This window comes from Sphaerodactylus townsendi, linkage group LG08 (assembly GCF_021028975.2).
Source record: "Sphaerodactylus townsendi isolate TG3544 linkage group LG08, MPM_Stown_v2.3, whole genome shotgun sequence".
Classification (NCBI taxonomy): domain Eukaryota; kingdom Metazoa; phylum Chordata; class Lepidosauria; order Squamata; family Sphaerodactylidae; genus Sphaerodactylus; species Sphaerodactylus townsendi.
The window spans coordinates 56,153,226-56,172,660 of record NC_059432.1 but is presented as its reverse complement, the minus strand read 5'-3'; the positions used below and the strand labels follow the sequence as shown (position 1 = coordinate 56,172,660).

At 40.2% G+C, this 19,435-nt stretch overlaps 1 protein-coding gene across 1 annotated transcript in view; it reads right to left on the bottom strand.

Annotated features, from left to right (window-relative positions):
* GPAM (glycerol-3-phosphate acyltransferase, mitochondrial) overlaps positions 1-19,435 on the bottom strand; it is a 121,187-nt gene that overhangs the window by 5,327 nt on the left and 96,425 nt on the right. The window contains 14 exon segments of the mRNA XM_048505352.1: positions 386-444; positions 557-746; positions 2,061-2,204; positions 3,842-3,919; positions 5,333-5,475; positions 6,217-6,480; position 8,663; positions 8,738-8,808; positions 13,671-13,692; positions 13,695-13,787; positions 14,621-14,686; positions 14,688-14,711; positions 17,590-17,703; positions 18,984-19,196. Of these exon segments, the coding sequence (XP_048361309.1) occupies positions 386-444; positions 557-746; positions 2,061-2,204; positions 3,842-3,919; positions 5,333-5,475; positions 6,217-6,480; position 8,663; positions 8,738-8,808; positions 13,671-13,692; positions 13,695-13,787; positions 14,621-14,686; positions 14,688-14,711; positions 17,590-17,703; positions 18,984-19,196 (1,482 nt within the window).

Sequence of the window (19,435 nt, the reverse complement as noted above, 5' to 3'; positions counted from 1 at the left end):
GGGAATTGTAGTCCATAACATCCGGAGTGCCAAAGGTTCGCCACCACGGTGCTATGATAAGGCAGAGATAAGTTCAGACTTACCATGATCCCAAAAATTTCTCTAAAACTAAAATCTTCCAGCTTTTTATCTTTTCCTTGTTGTATGTCTTTTGAAGCAATCTCTATCACAGGAGTCCATTCCATCAAATGTTAAAAGCTGCAGTGAGGCATCTAGCTTAATGCGACTTATTAATCACAATGCTTTCTTTCAAACAGTATTAGATAACATGGAGTAATTACTTGACCTTATATTGGAGCAGTCATTTTCCTTGACAAGGTTTAGACTTATGCTATTACATTAAAATTCTCATGGGCTAAGTCACTGTATATAAGGAAGCCCTTACCCCCATGTCCTTGAAGACTTTCACTGCATTCTTTGCAAGGCAATAAGTGGCACTCTCAGCTGTAAACACATAGGGAAAGTGAAGAAAAGAATAAATCTCTGGTCAAATTTCAAAACTTTGATAAGTCAGTATTTAAATAAGGCGTGTTTTTTTACACAAAGTCTGACATACCATATACTGCAACATTTTTTTCAGTCCTGTTTATTAAGTATTTGTGTAATTTTTGCAGAAATTCAGATTCTCTGACAGGACAATTGAAATTATGAATAAAGATGGCTGCAGAACTGTACGCTTCCAATAAAGGCCCCAGTAGCTTCTGCAGGAAAGTGATGTACTGCTGGTGTTCCTGTGATTGGCTCACCTATGTAAAATGAGCAAAGAAACCCAAAGCAGCAGTTAATCATTTACAACAACAGAAGATCAAGCATGATGCATTACTGACAGGAACTAAAAATTACGCACAGAACAGATAACTTAGCAAGATACAGGAACAATCTTCACTGCTTCCAAAGCTAGGCATGGAACAGCAGGTATTTCCCACTCTTCACTCACACTGCTTCAATGATAGTCCAAACCATAGACTGCAGAATAGATCCTCCTGCCAGTCTTCTTATAAAGCACCAAGACTCTCTGCACTGTGAATAACAGTGGAGGCTGGAGCTGAGAAAACTAAGGCACTACCAACCCGGTTCACCTTACAGCTACTGTCTGAACACCAGTAACCTCACACACCAGCAAGAGCCCACAGCAGGAGGTGAAGTGACTTATAAATCACATAATAAATAAATAAATAAATAAGAGAACAGCTGCAAGTGAATATACCTATTTTCAGTTATTTTACAGGCAGACTCTGCCCAATATAAGCAAGATAATCAAAAGAATAGAAAGGTTCACATAGTCAAGTTGGAGGCATATTCATTGGATCATTAAAAAAAACCCAAATCCACTAGCAACTACTCAATATTACCAAGAGAAATATCAATAAGATTACAAATTAAAAGTAAATTGAATGCTTACACAAATCTGAGATGCCTAGATGGGACCATCTGCTCATGGTGGATACAAAATACTTAAGTATAATAGGCAAGTTCAAAAACACTCTTGACAGCCCAATCCTTGCAGCCAGGCATAGTGCTGCCGTGGCGCCACCATGCCTGCTCCAGAGGGCTTTCTTGCAGCGTGGGAAGGCCAAAAAGTTTTTTCTAATCCCCTTACCTTTATCTCCCTCATAGGGAAAAGCTGAGATACACCACAAAAACCCAGTGTATGTCCGAGCCCCACTCCGGAGGCACAAGAGGGCTAAATGCACAGTGGAAACCAACTAAGGTGGGCTCCACCCCCAGGAATGCCCCCACCATGTCAATGCAAAACAGGACAGTGGGGAAGTGCTGGTGAAGAGCTGCGCACCACGGCTGGGCGTTCCAGGGCTCTTGGGGTCAGGCACTGACATAAGTGCCCCTCCATCAGCGAAAGTGCCCCAGAAGGGGCCTTCCCCCACTCTAAACCTGTGCCCCATCCAGAGGGGGATTTGCTTTTCCCCTCCAGATTGAACTGTAAGGATCATATGTGACATCTGAGTCCTGGCAGACTCCTATGTTATCTTCCAGCCATTCCCTAGAGAACACCTATAAAAAGGAAACAAAAACCACTCCTGCTCCTATAACACATGCAGTACCTTCAAGTAACAATCCTGTTGCTCTTCACCAAAGTCACTGTCCTCATCTTCCTCATCGCTCCTCCAAGATAATGGTTCTGGGAGTTTCTTTTCCCAGTGCTGCTCTGCATGGCTAGAAGAACTAATTTCCTCTTGGTCATCCTGCTTAAAAATGAAACACAAAGCAGTAAGACCTAGAAGACCAGCAAGAGTACTGCATTCCACATTTTTCTAATTTTGTAGCATAATCAGTACACACCTGCAAAGCTGCATGATCAGCCCACTTTCATTTTTGATAGCCTGATGCGAAGAAGAAGGAGAAGGAGAAGAGGAGGGGAGGAGGAGTTGGATTTATACCCCTTTTTTCTCTCCTGTAAGGAGACTCAAAGGGGCTTACAAACTCCTTTCCCTTCCCCCCTTACAACAAACACCCTGTGAGGCAGGTGGGGCTGAGAGAGCTCAAAAGAACTGTGACTAGCCCAAGGTCACCCAGCTGGCGTATGTTGGGAGTGCACAGGCTAATCTGAATTCCCCAGATAAGCCTCCACAGCTCAAGCAGCAGAGTGGGGAAACAAACCCGGCTCCTCCAGATTAGAGTACACTATGCTACTGCTGCTCCTTTGAATTTGGTAAATTTGGTAAATTCATCTGGGTATATTTGTAATTACTGCTTAAATAAAAAGAAGTACTTTTAAATGTTATGAACACAATAAGCTGTACAGTTTTATTTATTAACTAAATTATACTACTGGCCCCACCTTCCAAGTTCTGCCTCCAAAGTGACATGGACTTCAGAAGTGGAGCCAGCAGTATAAAGCTGGATCCAGCCAGGCTGACCCTACAGTTCAAGGCTGGCCTCCACATAGCAAGATTTAGCTTTAAACTCCGGGTTTTGAGGTAGAGACCACAGTTTAAAGCTAGATCCAACTGAGCCCAGTCTTGAAATGTCTGGCCCTTCTGAATGGCACAGGGAGTTTGGGGGCAGGCCCTTTGGGACAAATCGATGCTCTGGGATGCCTTGTTCTTCCATTTTAAGCAACAGCTGGATCAATGTCAAGGATTTGCCCCACCCTAGATGCACCTTTGGTTCATTATTTCAATAGGACTTTGTCACATCTAATTTACTTGGATTGGGGCTGTAATATACTACTAGTATTCCATGGTCTTTTTCCAGCAATAGTCATCGCCCCTCCCCCCTCCCATATTCAACATATTTCCATCAGACATAACTAGGTGCTATTGTTTATGTATGCACTAGGTGCTACTATTTATGTATATTAGGCTATCCTAATGTATTCTGTGATGGTCCAGTGATGTTCTGCTGGAGGTTCAGTAGGCACAGATTCTATCCACTTTTTTCAGAGGAGAATGAAATTTACCCTTTTCACTATGTCTTCAGTAATTAAGAGTGGGTATTTGTTATTGTGGGGGTGTTTGTTTTTTGAGGGCTCGGGGAGGTTCCTTTGTTGTTGGATGTTGCTCCAACAGAAAGCACGTGCTGCTGATGCAAGCACCACGCACCACCACTATGACATATTCCACTGTAGCAAAACAAAAATGCAGCTCACTATTTACTTGTTTCTTCAAAACACCAAGTACTAATTTTGCAGATAAATTCATTGCTCTGAATGTGGGCCAAGCCTTAGAATGGCATATAGTAATATTACCATCAGCGTAATTATAGGCTTTGAAGAGCACATAGGCTAGGTGAAATCGTGCGATCTCGTCTAGGTAAGAGATCAAAGACAAAGGGCAAAATATCATAAAATCAAATATTCAAAAATGCATCACCACCAACTTACCTCTGCCACCAAAAGAATGCCGTATTGTATGAACCGCTCAATTGCTTCATGGCACACTTGACATAGCAGCTGGCAAGGCTGAACAGAAGAATAAGTCAGATTAATCACTTATGGCATTTCCTCTACTTCTGCCTATTTTCTGTAACTAATATATGCCCTTTAAAAATATCCCCACCACTCTGAATGGCTGTTCTGGCCTTTGAGAGGCCCTTTCATTGGGCCATGCCCAGCAGCAAACATAGGATAACTTGATGCTAGCTGAATTACTCGCTCAGGCCCAATCTATTTACTTACTTTATTTACACTCTCCCTTTTTCCCCAATGAGAACCCAAAGTGGCTTACATCATTCTTCTCTCCTCCATTTTATCCTCACAACAACACTGTGAGTCAGGTTAAGCTGAGAGAGTGTGACTGACCCAAGATCACCCAGCAAGCTTCCATGACAAACAGTACTGGTTCGGACCTCCAGATGTTAATTCGACACACTTAACTGCTATGACACAACAACCACCCTACAAATCCAGTATGGCATAGCAGTTAAGAATTTGAGAATACAGTATGGAAGACCTGAGTTCAAATTCCCACTCTGACATGGAAGCTCACTGGGTAACTTCACACCAGTAATGCATTCTCAGTCAAATTTGCTTCATGGGATTGTAGTAAGAATACAATGGGAGGGACAATGATGTACAATATTTTTAGCCCTCATTGTGAATAAAATATAGGGTATAAATACATGAATAAATAAATAATAAATATAGCTGAAGATGATGAGGTAATATAATAAAAGGTTGGTGACTGGGAAGGAGAGAGAGCAGCAGGGGAAAAGAGAGAACAGGATATGAGGACTGGCAGAAGGAGGTAAAAATGAAATAGTGTGGAAAATGGAACACAAGGGAAAATGAGGTTTCTCCAAGTCTTTGCTGGTTTCACAACTATACAACTTTACTTAGGGTTTTTCTTGAGGAAATGCTGTCAGGGATAGGAACACAGGAAAGCTGAAGCCATAGAATTGATAATAGTAGGATTAGAAGGAAAGAAAGAAGCAGGCTATGGAATTTTCATGAAAGGGTCAAAGAAAATAGTGGGGGAGTTGAGATGCAGCCCACAAATCCTTATGGGCCCCCGCTTACCATAAACTATAAGAAGGTTAGGTTTAAAAAGGGAAAGATAATCAGAATAATATTCTGAGGGATGTACCAATCACTACTATATTGAACCCATCTCTTAAGCTTTACTTTTCAAACATTTCCCTCATTCTACTTACCTTCCATTATGGTATACAACAAAAAACATACGATTGTGATCTTGCTCACAACTAGTACTTTCACATTTTTCTCTTCTTTACTCTCCTCCTCATTTCCATATTTAGACTTCTAACATAAAAATCTAAATGCATCTAGTTTGCCTCTCAGTGTTTTAACTCAATATAAACAGCACACAACAGTAGCAGTATAGCATTTGCATGATGTGATCCTCCCAGAACCTACCAATGAAACAGTGCCTTCATTAGAAAGCAAATAACATAAGCTCGCAGCTTTGCGGACCAATTGTTCCTGACTAATCATATTGGAGGACATTCCATTGGCGCCATTTCTATGCCTTTTACTCTGTATTGCATGGAGACTGCAAGCTAGAGAAAAAGAACACAAAAATAGTTACTTCAGACAATCATTCTACAAAAGTTTAGTGCCAAGAAACTGTACATGACACTACATGAAAAGTAATTCCATTTCTATAAAATAACTGGAATAACCAAGAGAGGCGAAAAGTAAATGGTGAAATTAAATTGTACAGCAGTTAGAAATAATTTTTTAAAAGGAAGAAATAGAATTATTCAAAACTTTGAAAAGGGTGCTTGCAAGGAAATAAATAAGGCATTCCCAACTTTTTGAGTTTGTTGGTACATTTGGGATTCTGACATGGCGTGGTAGCTGCAACTTTCTTTCTTTATGGCTGTCACAGCAGGTGAAACCAATACAAAATGATTTCACTTGAAAAGCTTAACTTCCAGTAATCCAGCATAGATCCTTGTGCTGGGGGGGCTGCTGCTGCCAAATCAACATTTAAAAACAATTTGCCCAGCTAACCGTCAAATCCCCAATAGCAAATCTGAAATCCTGCTATTAACGTCATTCTGGCAATCCAAGCACTCCCTAAAAATACTTGACGAGGCCAGAAAAGCTGTCAGTGGGCACCATGACACCCATCGGCACCATGTTGAGGACAGCTGAAAGAAAGTACTTTTCAAATGAGCTTTAAATATGTACTTTTGTGGCCACTGGCACTAAAAAACAATTGATGTTCTTGTGGTATCACCCAGAAAAAGGTTAACATACAGCTACTCATTTCTCAGTTTGCTTTTAGAACATACCGATGATAGCTTCTTTGAAGAAGACATGTAGTACCCCATTGCTGTAGAAATTGAGTTCAAAGACAATAGGGACTGATGTGCTAGGAGTGATGAAGAAATCATTATTCCGACTGGTGTTTGTGATAGTTACACAGTTTCCCAACAAATGGATGGCATGCATGACAACATCTTCAGAATTTCCTGAAAACCCCAAGTCATAGTCACGAGCCAAGACCTCCTCCTTCATGGAGAAGAAATCTTCTACCAGCTTGGAAAGATCAATTCCTGGAAAGAGAGAGAAAAGTAGTAAGATATAAGATAGTATATTTTGTACAAAACATTAGGTAGTGAAAACTCCATTTTCCAAATCTAGCTTCTAAAATAGCTTCACTTATAGCCTGAGCAAATATAAATTTATATAAACAACAGTTCCACATTTACATTTTGATATTTTTTGAACATCCCCAGGATATTTCAAAACAATTTAGGGCATACTTTTCAGTTCTGATTTGTTGACAGGCCTCAAACTATATATAAAAGTTGGTACAGTCTTAAATGCTACAAATCTCATAGAGAACTTAGCGGGCAGAGTGGTTTTGGGGCTTTTTCCCTAAGTAGTCTGTAGTCTAAAAATTTCTCTCTAAGAACTGAGAGCCTTGCCAGCAAAGTATGCCACAGAATCAGCAAGGAAGGGGAGATCATTTCCTTGATCCATTTTGCAGGAGAGGGTAGAGGAAGAGATTTTACCCAACTGTCCATCATTGCTGTAATCTCTATTTGCACAGCTCTCCCCATCTTTAGAGAGATTTTTTTTGGGACAAATGGAAGACCTCTTGGGGAAAGCAGGGAAATATCTATCCTGCGAACAGCTTCTGCAATATTATCCTATCTATGCATTAAACCAGGTTTCCTCAAAGCAATGCCCATGGGGCCATGGCCCCCACCAAGTCTTTTTGGAAACTGGGTGGGGCCATGTGGGCTTTGGCTTCTGATTGGCCATTGGTTTCACATCCTGCATGTGACCTCCCAAAGGCATCTGGTGAACCACTGAGAGTAGAAGAGTGCTGGGCTAGATGGACTTTGGTCTGATCCTGCAGGTTCTTTCTTACGTTCTTATGTTCAATTTTTAAAACAATGCTCTGGCGGCAGCTACCACCACAAACATCTACACTGTATGACTTCAGCTGCAACAGCCATTTTGTGTACATGCCCACCATGCTGTCTTTGGATTCCAAAGGTGCTTGCAGACTCAAGAAAGTTGGGGACATCTCTATTAAATGTTTTCCCCCCAAAAATTTTTACAATAATAATTTATGATCTTGTCATTCTTCACTGCCTGAGTTTACTTCTAAAAATTCTAATATTAAGCATAGTCACTTTGCTCTATTTAAAAATGCAATCTCCCCCAGCTTAATAAATCCTTTCCACACCTTAGCTGTTTACTGTAATTTCCAGATACAACCAATACAAGAACATAATAAGGTGTCAAGCACATCCAATTACATTTATGAACCTACTTTTTGAACTGTTTAAAAACCAATACTTTTCAATATGGCATTCTCTACCAATCAAGGCCATTTGTTTCAGTAGGGCTTCCACTAGAGCAGAATTTGTTTGTTTTACACTGTATATCTGAGCCTTAATGTTAATTTCTGTTTCTGTGTAACTGGAAAAGAGACAAATAACATTTTCCCAACTACAAAACTTTTTATCCTACCTAGTAAAATTTTAGCGTTACACCCTTCTAAGCCAATTACTTCGATTTTGTAACTCTGCTTATGATTGTACTGCTTTGCCTATGCTACAGTTCATTCTTTCTCACAGTCTCTCTATAGGGAAAGGTAGGGAGATCATATTACATTCTGTACATATTATATTCTGTACATATTATATTCTGTACTAGGTAACACAGTGGAATAAGCACCCTGGATGAACATCTACTTAATTCCATACCAACTGCAATGATTATGGAGAAGTTGTTTTTTCCTTTGTTTAAAAAGCACATCTATTAAAGTATTTAAACTAAAATACTGAGATCAAACAAAAGAAAAATTTGAAATAACAACTGGAATCTATTTTTAAATGTTAATAAAAAGAAACTTAAGTTCAGTCTGATCAGAATATCTCCCTTTCTCCATTTTCTATAAATGACAGGTAGTCAGGACATTATTTTTTTAAAAAACCAACTAACATATTTCTTTCCGAATATATTCATTTATATATGTCTGTATTCATTGGAGGATTATAATTATGATGTTAATATGGTTTGTAAGTGCATGGTATAAGATGCGTTCTAGATTAACGTGATCTTTGTGGAATCCTGAATAAAGTTCCTATGTTAAGATCTATTCCCAACAATCTACATGGTAAGTCAGTTTGCTTCAGGGGTGCCTGGGATGTACATTTCATTCCTATACCCAAGAATTAAGTACAGAATGATATAGCTTGCATGAACACAGAAACACACCCTTAGCATTGCTGGCATTTTGCAAGCCCACATCAAAGAGAGTTTCTGGTAAATGCAGAAGCACAGCAGCCTTACCTGCCTGTGTCGGTAGAGCAGCAAACAGGCAACAATGTGTGTTGACATCACAGCACATGACCTGTTAGCAGCTAAAAGCAAACAAATAAAATAAAGCTATGCTGGCAATTTGACATGCAACTGAAATGCTTAGAAGGCCACTGGAAACAAAATATTAGCTACTCATATATTAAAGATAGAAATATTTGACTATCAGACTCCAAAAGAGCTTCACATTTTCAACAAAGTAGTACGTTCAAGTATTTGTTTAGTTATGTTCAGAAAGAAACATTTTTACTAATGTGAACAGGAGAATTTACCTATTTTACAATCCCTGTGCACAAAATTTGCACTACTGAACTGCACATAATTTCTTAATATGTTAAATAAAACCATATTATTACTAAAACACCACTAATGACATTTGCAGCAAATTCCCCATCCTCACAGCCACCTGGGGGAATAAGGATTTTTTCTTTATACTCTCAACACTATAGCCATTGCTATCACTGAGTTATGCTACAAGGTTATTTATTCAGAAAACAAAAAAGTGATCTGATAAATGACACAGTATTTTCAATGTTACTTTTTAAAAGCAAGGTTCTAGAAAAAATAACTGAGTTTGACTTAGATTATACCACCTATTTCTAACAATAGAAAGTTCTTCTGATTTTGAGGTGGGGAGATTTTCACTAATCCCCCCATTCCCCCTTGTTACCAGACCAATCTATGGGGGGAGGGGCTCTATTTTAATGCAACAGTGTCTCTTCCCATCCTGCCAACTGGGGGGTGCGTAGCAGTACTGTGCCAAAATGGAGAGTCCATTTCCTGCACTGGCTAGTGTACCCACAAGGACACAGTAAAAGTTTGTCTGGACTTGCCCTCACCCACATCTGCCATGCCAAGTACCTGCCTCACACCCGTCTTAAAAGGATTAAAAGAAAAAAATACCCCTGAATTGGAGAGAATTGCCATCTCCAGCACTGGACTATCCACTCTACAAAGACAAAGGACTTGTTAATGTATTTGCCCTAAGTGTTCCTGCCAGTATTGTACCTCCTGATAATTGTTCGGGGGTCGAACAACCCTTTCACGGGGGTCGCCTAAGCCTCTCTGCATCACTGTTCTCCATCTGTAAAATGGATAAATGTTAGGGCTGGGGGTCACCACAACATGAGGAACTGTATTAAAGGGTTGCAGCATTATGGAGGTTGAGTACCATTGGTCTAACTAATCTCTCTCTAACAACCTTACTTACATTTCCATTGGTTCATAGTTATGATTAATTCAACATTCTGGTCTACTCCAGGCACTCCCAGTTTAGCCCATCAGGCTAAGCACTCAAACCTAGCTTAACAACTCAACACTTAAAGTTGATGTCGACCTCTTGTCTTTCCCTGGAAAGGCAGGACTCCTCTTTGTATTGGGAGATTAAGGGTCACTCTGCATAATCCTGAAGGTCCCTTTTTATCTATAAAGATTACCACATATCGTTCCCAATAGCCAGTGTTCAATATCTCTGGACACCCCTCTATTGATATCGTCCCCAACGAATTGATCGCTCTACCAGAGCTAAATATGGGTTGCTTAGCTCTGTTCATCAGACCTTTCCAACTCCAATATGAACATTTGTTAAACTTATTTTGCTCTCTTGCGGATTACTTGCAAACCCTGACCTTGGTATACATAGGCAACAAAGATCTCAAGCTTGCCCAACCTTTCGGTAAGCCAAAGAGTCTCCTCTTGCTAATTCCTCCACTCTAAAAGGGACAGACTCCCACCATTTCAGGTAACAACTTTGCCCTCTATGCAATTTGTGATGATTGCATGCTGCTTGAAAATAGAATTAAGGCACATGGCTAAGTAGGAGAATAGGGTAATAAATTGCCAGTCCATGAGATCCATTCCACTTGTAGAGCTCAGAGTATCCAACCCTTCTTAGTGTTATATTCTCTCTCTCTCTCTCTCTCTCATTCTCTGTGTATGTATATGTATATATATACACATACACACACACACACAAACATACACTAGTATAGAATGTTAAATATATATAGTAATCTCCACAAAGAAATTTTAAATGTAAGTTCCTCCCTGTAAAGGTAAAATTATTGTTGTCAAGTTGTAGCCAATACATGGCAACTTCACCAAGTTTTCAAGGCAAGAGATGAGCAGAGGTGGTTTGTCATTGCATCCCTCTGCATAGTCTTTCTTCATGGGCTTTCATCCAAGTACTAACAATGGTTGTCCCTGTTTAGCTTCAAAGCTCTGGTTAGATTAAGCTAGAGTGTGCTATAAGATCTGGTACTACCTTCTAATAGTACATTATTTTTAATGAAAAAAGGTAAAGGTGGTCCCCTGTACTGCACTGGGCTATTACTGACCCATTGGGTGATGTCACACTAGGACGTTTACTAGGCAGTCTATGCTTATGAAGTGATTAGCCATTGCCTTCCCCAATCATCTACATTTTATCAACTTCGGAAGGATGGAAGGCTGAGTCAACCTTGAGTTGACTCAGCTACCTGAAATCAACTTCTGTTAGGACCAAACTCGGGTCATAAGGAGATCTTTGGCTACAGCACTGCTGTTTATCACTCTGCATCACAGGGTTCCTATTTTAAACATAATAGTGACCCAGGATTCTTTTAGTTTCCACCCAGCATACATATGGCTGAACAACTACAGAGGCAACATGGAACTTTTTTGTTTTAAACTTGAATTTTTAACTAACTAGCCAAAACTATACTCCACATATTAAATGAACAGATTCATTCCAAACATGTCAGTCTAAGAATAAGCTACAATACATATCCTTGCATATTTTAAGCAATAAGAATGACATGCAAACAGACTACAATTTAATATAGTGGTTCCCAAAGTGAGCAGAACCACCACTGGGAGGGAGGGGGGAGTGGTTACCTAGGGTGAACAGAGAGGCAAAAGAGATTGAAAGGGGACACTGGAGGTGGGCCCCTTCAACCACAATGTTCACTTATTTACAGATGACCAGGCTATGACACCATGCTGGCAAATGGCACTTCAAGGTTCTGTTTCTGTACAGTGTCAAAATCTCGTTGAAACCATGGAGCTGTTTAGGAAATACACCACCAGAGCCCTAGTCAGACCAGTATATCATGTTTTGTCATCACTGCAAAGGGGTTTTTTTGGTCATTTTTAAAGTTTTTGCTGGTAAGTACTTAACATAATAGCATGGAGTCTGGTATTTATTTTTCGGTGTTCTGAGTTACTCAACCTGTTGATTATAAAGTGTGCTATTCAGCTATATGAATGTTGTTTTTGTGGCAGCTTACTTCATACTAATATTTCTAGGTTATTTAAGGATTTAAAATTAGGATTTAAAATTTTCAATAAAGAAAAATTTAGGGAGTAAAAGAAAAAAGTGGGATAATTAAAAGAAAAAAGGGTATAAGTAATAAAAATTATAATAGTGAGGAAAAAATATGACAAATGTAAATATTGGGAGTGTATTTTCTGCAAAGCAAAAAACTTTGAGAAATCTTTACAAAGAAAACAGCAGGATTATAGTAAAAAAATGAAGGAGAAAAAACAATATGAGTAAAAAGGCAGCAATAAATTAAAATCACCTTCTTTATTCCTTTAAGTTCAAGCCATTATTGCCAGAAATTTGAAACAATTGTATAATTTCATTAAGCTCATCTATTGCTAAATGAGGTACCTAACATTCTTGCTAAATGACTATCAGTCTTTGAAAAGCTAGTATCATTGGACGAAGTGCATTAATTTTGTTGAATGAGTTAAACAGTCAAACAGCCCCTCCAGCCCACATAGTGATTCTGACTCAGAATCCCCAGAGCAGGAGACAAGGTCTGTGCCTGAGGAGGACCAGAGGGACTGGGAAAAACCCAGTACTGCAAAATCACCTGCCGATGATGCTTCCTCAGAGCCTGAATACTTATCCAAGAGCCTGCAGGGGAAGCCTCTTCACAAACCCCGGAGACAGTCTCCAGGTGTCTGCCTTGCAGGATTCCAGCCCAGCCCTGTAGCACCCCAAGACCCTCTTCCAGTCCACAGGAATCCTAAAGTCAGAGGGCCCAGAACAAAGTGGCATACAGGAGCAAAGTGCCAGACTGGCTATATTCAACATCAGGGTACAGCAGTGCCCTGAGGGTGAATCCTTGCAGGAGCCGGGCCAGAGTGCAGAGCTGCCTCAGGAATTCCAGCACCTGTTGGCAATACAGCAGGATTTAATTATATTCCAGCCCATGTAAGCTGGTGCCTGGAAAGACAGCCTTTCTGGATCAGCCAGTTTGCAATGCCATAATGCTTGCCTGCAGATCTGGCTCCAGATCCTGGCAACTTTTCTGCTCCAGACCTTGATAGTTCTAATACTCCAGACCCTGCCTGCTACAGTAGCTCCTGATTCTTGGGGAGACTAGCCGAAGCCTGAGGTAAGAACATAAACTTAATTTTTAATTGAATTTAAATAAATGTGAAATTAATTTTTGCTACTTTCAATTTGTTATTATCTTTCTTAGTGGGTTGTACAAGCCACTATTCTGAATACTAATGCCTTATATAAGGTAGAATTAGGGAGCACTGGGGATGAGTTTATGGACCCAAGGGGTATGGTGGGCCTGAAAAAGTTATATCTAGTACATTTGAATGAAACAGTGCATATATTCACCCAACTGACTATGGTCTGCCTCACATCTTGTTATACAGAGAAGAAATCAAATAGCTATAGATAAGGGAAAGTTACCACTTAGTCCAAAACTATAAAATATCCTTGCATAGTCCAAAACTATAAAATACAGAAAATGAAATAATTCCAGCTAAAAAGTTAGTTCTAGAACAATACCCTTCCACATTGAGTAGAAAGGGATGGCATGAGGGAAGAGCAAAGTCCTGCCACATATAAACCATAATGAGGTGAATAAAACACTGTGTCAGATCTGCATCAAATACTTACTGAACATTATGTGCTCAGCCAAGAGTTAGCTATCAATTGCCTTCTCGAAGGCTCTGGAGTTAAATCCCTGGAATCAGGAATGGTAGCTTCTATGCCTTCTTCTACTACACAGTGGGCCTAGAAAAACATCAAGAATAACAGACCAAGCCATTACTTAAAAGTAGCAACTTTTCCCTTCATTATTATTGTAATAAACTTATGGTAAAATCTATTTATTTATTAAAATGCATATGTCCTCATACAATGCATTTCAGATGCAGAAAGTTAAACAGTTCTTGAACCGTTAATTTCTTGCAAAGGAAGTCTGCCTAGGGAGCCACATTTAAGTTGAACTTAGCCTTTTGGTGCAAGGTACAAGTAGTTAAAATAAATAGACTATCACATGATACTACATAGATGATTTGGAATATACAGGGACAACTGCAGACTGATATTCTTCAGGTCCTTGGTTCACAACCCACTGTTGTGAACATGGGGCATGGGGAAATGTTTTTGGAACCATGCCTAGGAACAGGAGAGTACAAAGAGCAAAAGTATGAAGAATAGATCAGTCAGTTGCTAGGTGACCTTTGGATTAGTGGTGGAACACATGCTAGCTACATACAAAGTGCCAGGTTCTATCCCAAATATGCCTGGTTAAAGAATCTCGGAATGTTCTTGAAAGATATTTCTTGGGACATTAGCCTCTCTCTACAGTGTCAATCATGGAGCTAGACAGGCCAATTTTCTTCTTTGTGAAGTATCTCAACATAATTTTAAACTGGTAAATTCATGAAGAGTTTCTGTGAAATTTACATTAATTCAGTATCTTAAGGTAATTTAGCACAGTTATCCAATATCCCATTATCCAGTATCTTCAGACAATTTAGCACAATTATCCAATTTAACAAAATATTATTTAATCAAAACATCACTTGTGTAGTACTGTTAGAAATTTCCCAGATATATACTTACCTTGAAGGTAGTACAGCTGGTAATAGAGTTTGCTCCAAAGAAAGGGGGATAGGTACAGGTTTCCCGGCACAGAGCATCTAAATATTCCTGCAAATATACACAATTACTTGTATACTCCTTGAGGAATGTTAAATAACATGTTGGTTACATAACTAAGTAGCCTTGAGAGAATATCCTAAGAGAGAATATGGAGAACCAGCAAATGCCATTAGGATAAGAAAATGAATGTAACATACATTCACAAAATATTACTAGTAACTGATACAGAAGAAGCATCAATGCTTCAATATTTTCTATGCAATCATCTACAACAGTGGAGATACCAGGGGGACAGGGGGTGCGCGTTGCACCAGGCGAATCCCTGGGGGGTGGAAAATCCCTCCCCCGCGGTACCCCGCCCCCTTCACACTTACCTTATTGAAACAGTGCAGGCTGGAAAAGTGGCCTGTTCCCTTCAGGCTGAAAATGGCCTGGTAGGAACTACACTTCCCAGGAGACCTTGCGAGCTGCGAGGTCTCGTCGGGAATTTAGTTCCCACCAGGCTGTTTTCAGCTTGAAGGGAACAAATTTGCCCCAGACTGAACTAAGGTAAGTATGTGTGGGGGGCAGAACACCACGGGGGGGGGGGGGGACGGAAAACACAAAGTGTGCACCAGGTGCACTCTGGCCCAGCTACACCGCTGGTCATCTAGCACTGCCAGTAGGCTGATAGATACAGAAGAACATTAGAGAGCCTGTGTGGGGTAGTGGTTAAGAGGAAGACCCAGGTTCAAATTCCCACTTGTGTCATGGAAAATCACTGAGTGATCTTGGGCCAGTAACACACTTTGAGCCCAACACAGGGTTGTTGTGAAAACAAAATGGAGGAGAGAAGAACATTTTAACTTGCTTTGGGTCTCCATTGGGAAGAAAGGCAAGGTACAAATGAATAAAATAAAATCAATGTCAACAAAATCACAGAGACCGTATATTCACCAAGATCCTTAAAATACATGTTCTATATTTTATTCATGTTTATTATTTATGTTCTATTATTTTATTTTATTATTTAGAACAAGCAGAAGATCTGCAAGGGAAGGGGCATCCCATTCTCCCTTCCACTGTAATAAATGACAGCTTAAGGTAGAAGGACAAGTCATAGCTAGGTGGTCTGAATCACAGGCTTTGGTCCAAGACACTCACACTAGCAATAACAGCTCTGGTCCACTGGATAAACAGCTTGGGGTGGACTGGAGAAGATACTTCTCTTCTCTGGGCTATCCTGTAGGAATAAAAGGAAGCCCGCTACAAGCCCTATGTTTTTACTATGTAATTATGTCACACCTTTCCCCCGTAGCCAACTTTGTAACTGATCACTATACAGCAAGCAGCTGAATAGCATTTCACCCACATCTTTAACTGAGAGAAAGACCCTTCCTCACTGCACAGAAACAGTTTGATTTTAATAGTGGACATCACTAGGCCAATCCACTGTGGTGCTCCAACACTGGTCAGAAACTACAGGTAAGCCGGGACAGGCAAGCTGTGTGATCTAGAACAGGGTTTAGGGGTCAGCCCATCTCAAAGGCCACTATACTAGCTCAGGATCCCAGAATGAACACTTTTTCCTTTCACTTTCTCTGTGAAGGAAAGGCAAGAAGTTTTTCCAGGTTTTGAAAGCTGTGGGGCTTCTCTCAGCTGAGGTGTGGTGAGTTCGGCGGAGGGTAAAATATATATTACAGGAAGATTCCCCCAAAGGGAATAAACACTCACTCTGGAAGAGACCACACATGTGTAGTTGGCCAGAGATAGTACAAATGAAAGAATGTGCAGTTGTTCACTGGTTGGAGTGGGGAAACTGAAAACTTAAGAGAAAAGCTATAGACAAAATATTCCCAGTTCATGGGGAAGACAGGAGTGATTACTAGGTTTGCTTGTGTAATAAAATAGCTTTGCTAGATCAGGCCAAAATCTGCCTAGACTACACTTGTTTTCCCCAGGAGCAATCCAAATGTTCCTGGAAATTCATTAACAGGGCATAAAGACTGTAGCCCTCACTGTTGTTTATCCCTAGTACTAAAGAACCTTTGAACATGAAGGTTCTTTAGTTATCACAACAGCCAACAGAAAAGGCTTCCACAGGTGATAGTGGTAAAGATAGCAATAGTTGGCAGGGAAGGATATAAAGTGCACTACAGTACAACTTGACAAATTTGTACATCCGTTTTTTAATGTATCAAAAATCAGGGAATGGGAGAGGCTTTGCTTAGAAAATCCAGATTAGCGTTTTGCTATAGGCAGCATTGTCTTATAAAGATAAGCATACGGTTCTGTCAGAATCATTGAGTCAATCCAAAGTCAGTTTTACCAACTGCCACATGGAAATGATTGTGTCTGGCTTTCAAGAGCTTAGTAATGAATACAGACAATGAATCAACAAAATAAACTGAATTATAAACAGTCAAGCCAAAATAGAATATGGATGAAAGGAGTTTATCAGGGATAATGGGAATGGTATTGAAACAGATATGAAGCAATAAGTCTTGTGTTTCAAACCACTTAGATGATCAACATTATTAGCTCTAACCACAGTCACCTGTTTGAATACAATGGGCTTAATCTAAGTAACCTCTTTATTGTCTCATACACATGACTGCCACTATCAAAGTCTATGCATGGATAAATATTGAAGGCTGCTGGGAACTGCTTCAACTAGTCCAGGGGTCTGCAACCTGCGGCTCTCCAGATGTTCATGGACTACAATTCCCATCAGCCCCTGCCAGCATGAGGGGCTGATGGGAATTGCAGTCCATGAACATCTGGAGAGCCGCAGGTTGCAGACCCCTGGACTAGTCGGATGGGCCTACAGTTTGAGGAGAGGATTCTGGGATCACTGGACTAGTGATTTACCCACCAGGGTGCTATTATTTTCACAACCAAATCTGACCTTAACAGTACAGACTTCTTGAGAAGATGACTTACTTACTTTTAAGGAAAATGGCTGCGCAAAATCTACTCGAACACATCCATAATTCTTCCGTAGCATTCGGAAGACTCCTCTGGCTACACTCCATAGGCTTTCATTCTTCTTGGGCTTTCCCTGGAAAGCATTGAAAAGCAAAAGTTCCAATGACAAAGCAAATTACATTTACTATTAAAATGAAATACAAACCATATTAGTGCATTCTAAAATACTGTTTCCCAGCCTCTTCTAACAGGAGACTGCCCAAGCAGCTGGAGATAACCTGCCCCTGGCCATCACATCAGTGCTGATCAAGCAAACACTCCTCTTTGCTGTTGAAACTGGACTGGACTGGACTGATGCACAGCAGCTAAACATGCATGCTATTCCTCCTGCCTTGCAGCCTTCACTTGCACCACTCACAGGGCTCAGGGGATGCAGGGAGACAGCAAGCCAGGCTCCCTGTGGCCAGCTTTACGCCAGGAGGCTGAGGAACTTTTGAGCTGGTCCCTGGCCATGGCTCAGGGTCCACTCCCACAGCCTCTGCATTTTCTACTTGAAGTCCTGGGTTTGACCCTACAGGGGCCCTGTCCTCTTGAGGCTCCACTGCAGGTGGCTGGGGGTATAGCACCAAGCCACTACCTGGCTCCTCATCTGATGAGTCCTCTGAATCCCTGGACTCAGCTGAGTCTGGTGGGGCCATTTCAAATTCTGCCCCATACTGTCAAGTACAGCTCATGGCTATTTTGTAATAGTGGTGGAAAGTGTCATCAAGTCACAGCCAGTGTTCAGCAACCGTTCATGGGGTTTACAAGGTAAGAGATAGTTTGCCATTGCCTGCCTCTGTGAAGCAAACTTGGGTTTCATGAGTGGTCTTACATCCAAATACTAAACAGTTGATCCTGCTTAATTTCCAAGCTCTGATAATGTCAGGCTAACCTGATCCATCCAAGTCAGCATTTTTTGGCATACTAACACACTTTCCCTCATGTTCTTGTTACAAATGAAATTCAGATTTCCCCCGCTGAAATACCCTTTTATGCCATTCAGCCGATTGTTATGCCTATGTTGGCCCCTCCCGGCAAGAAGCATAAGGACTCTGGCGCCACCTAAAATTGGGTTTTTTATCGGGATTAGATTGTATTTATTTTATTTATTTATTGGATTTCATAACTGCCTCATCCCCGAAGTTATGTATTGGTTTTATTGTATTACCATTGTTGGTTTTTTGTTGTAAACCACCCAGAGCCCTTCGGGGATGGGGAGGTATACTAAATCTAATTAATTAATTAATAATTAATAAATAATAATAATAATTAATTAATAATAATAGTATTTCAAAAACATATTATCACCAAAACTCTTATCACTGAAAGCACTCAAAGATCAAAACAAACCATAGCATTCCAAGCACGTACCAGTTGTTCACTGTTATAATGTCCTTCGATTATTCTATCATAGGATATACCCACTGGTATAATTAGAACATCAGGAGCAGCCTGTGAATAAAGACCATCCACCACCACAGATAATAGGCCTGCCCTTGCATAGGATGCCTTTCCACTACGAGATCGTGTGCCTTCCAGGAATATCTCTAAGAACTGCTGCTGTCGAAGCAGTTCTTGGACATGCTAGAAGAGGGGACAACAAACAATAAAATAGGACATCAGTTTTTATTTTGTTTATAAATGTCTTTCCTTCTTTCTTTGCTTTAGAGTTTTAAACTATACATGGCAGCAGCAATATAATTAAACTGCTAATCTACTTTATTCTTCTGAGGTAGAGCGGTTTATCAAATCGAATAATAATAATAATAATAATAATAATAATAATAATAATAATAATAATAATAATAATAATAATAAGGCTC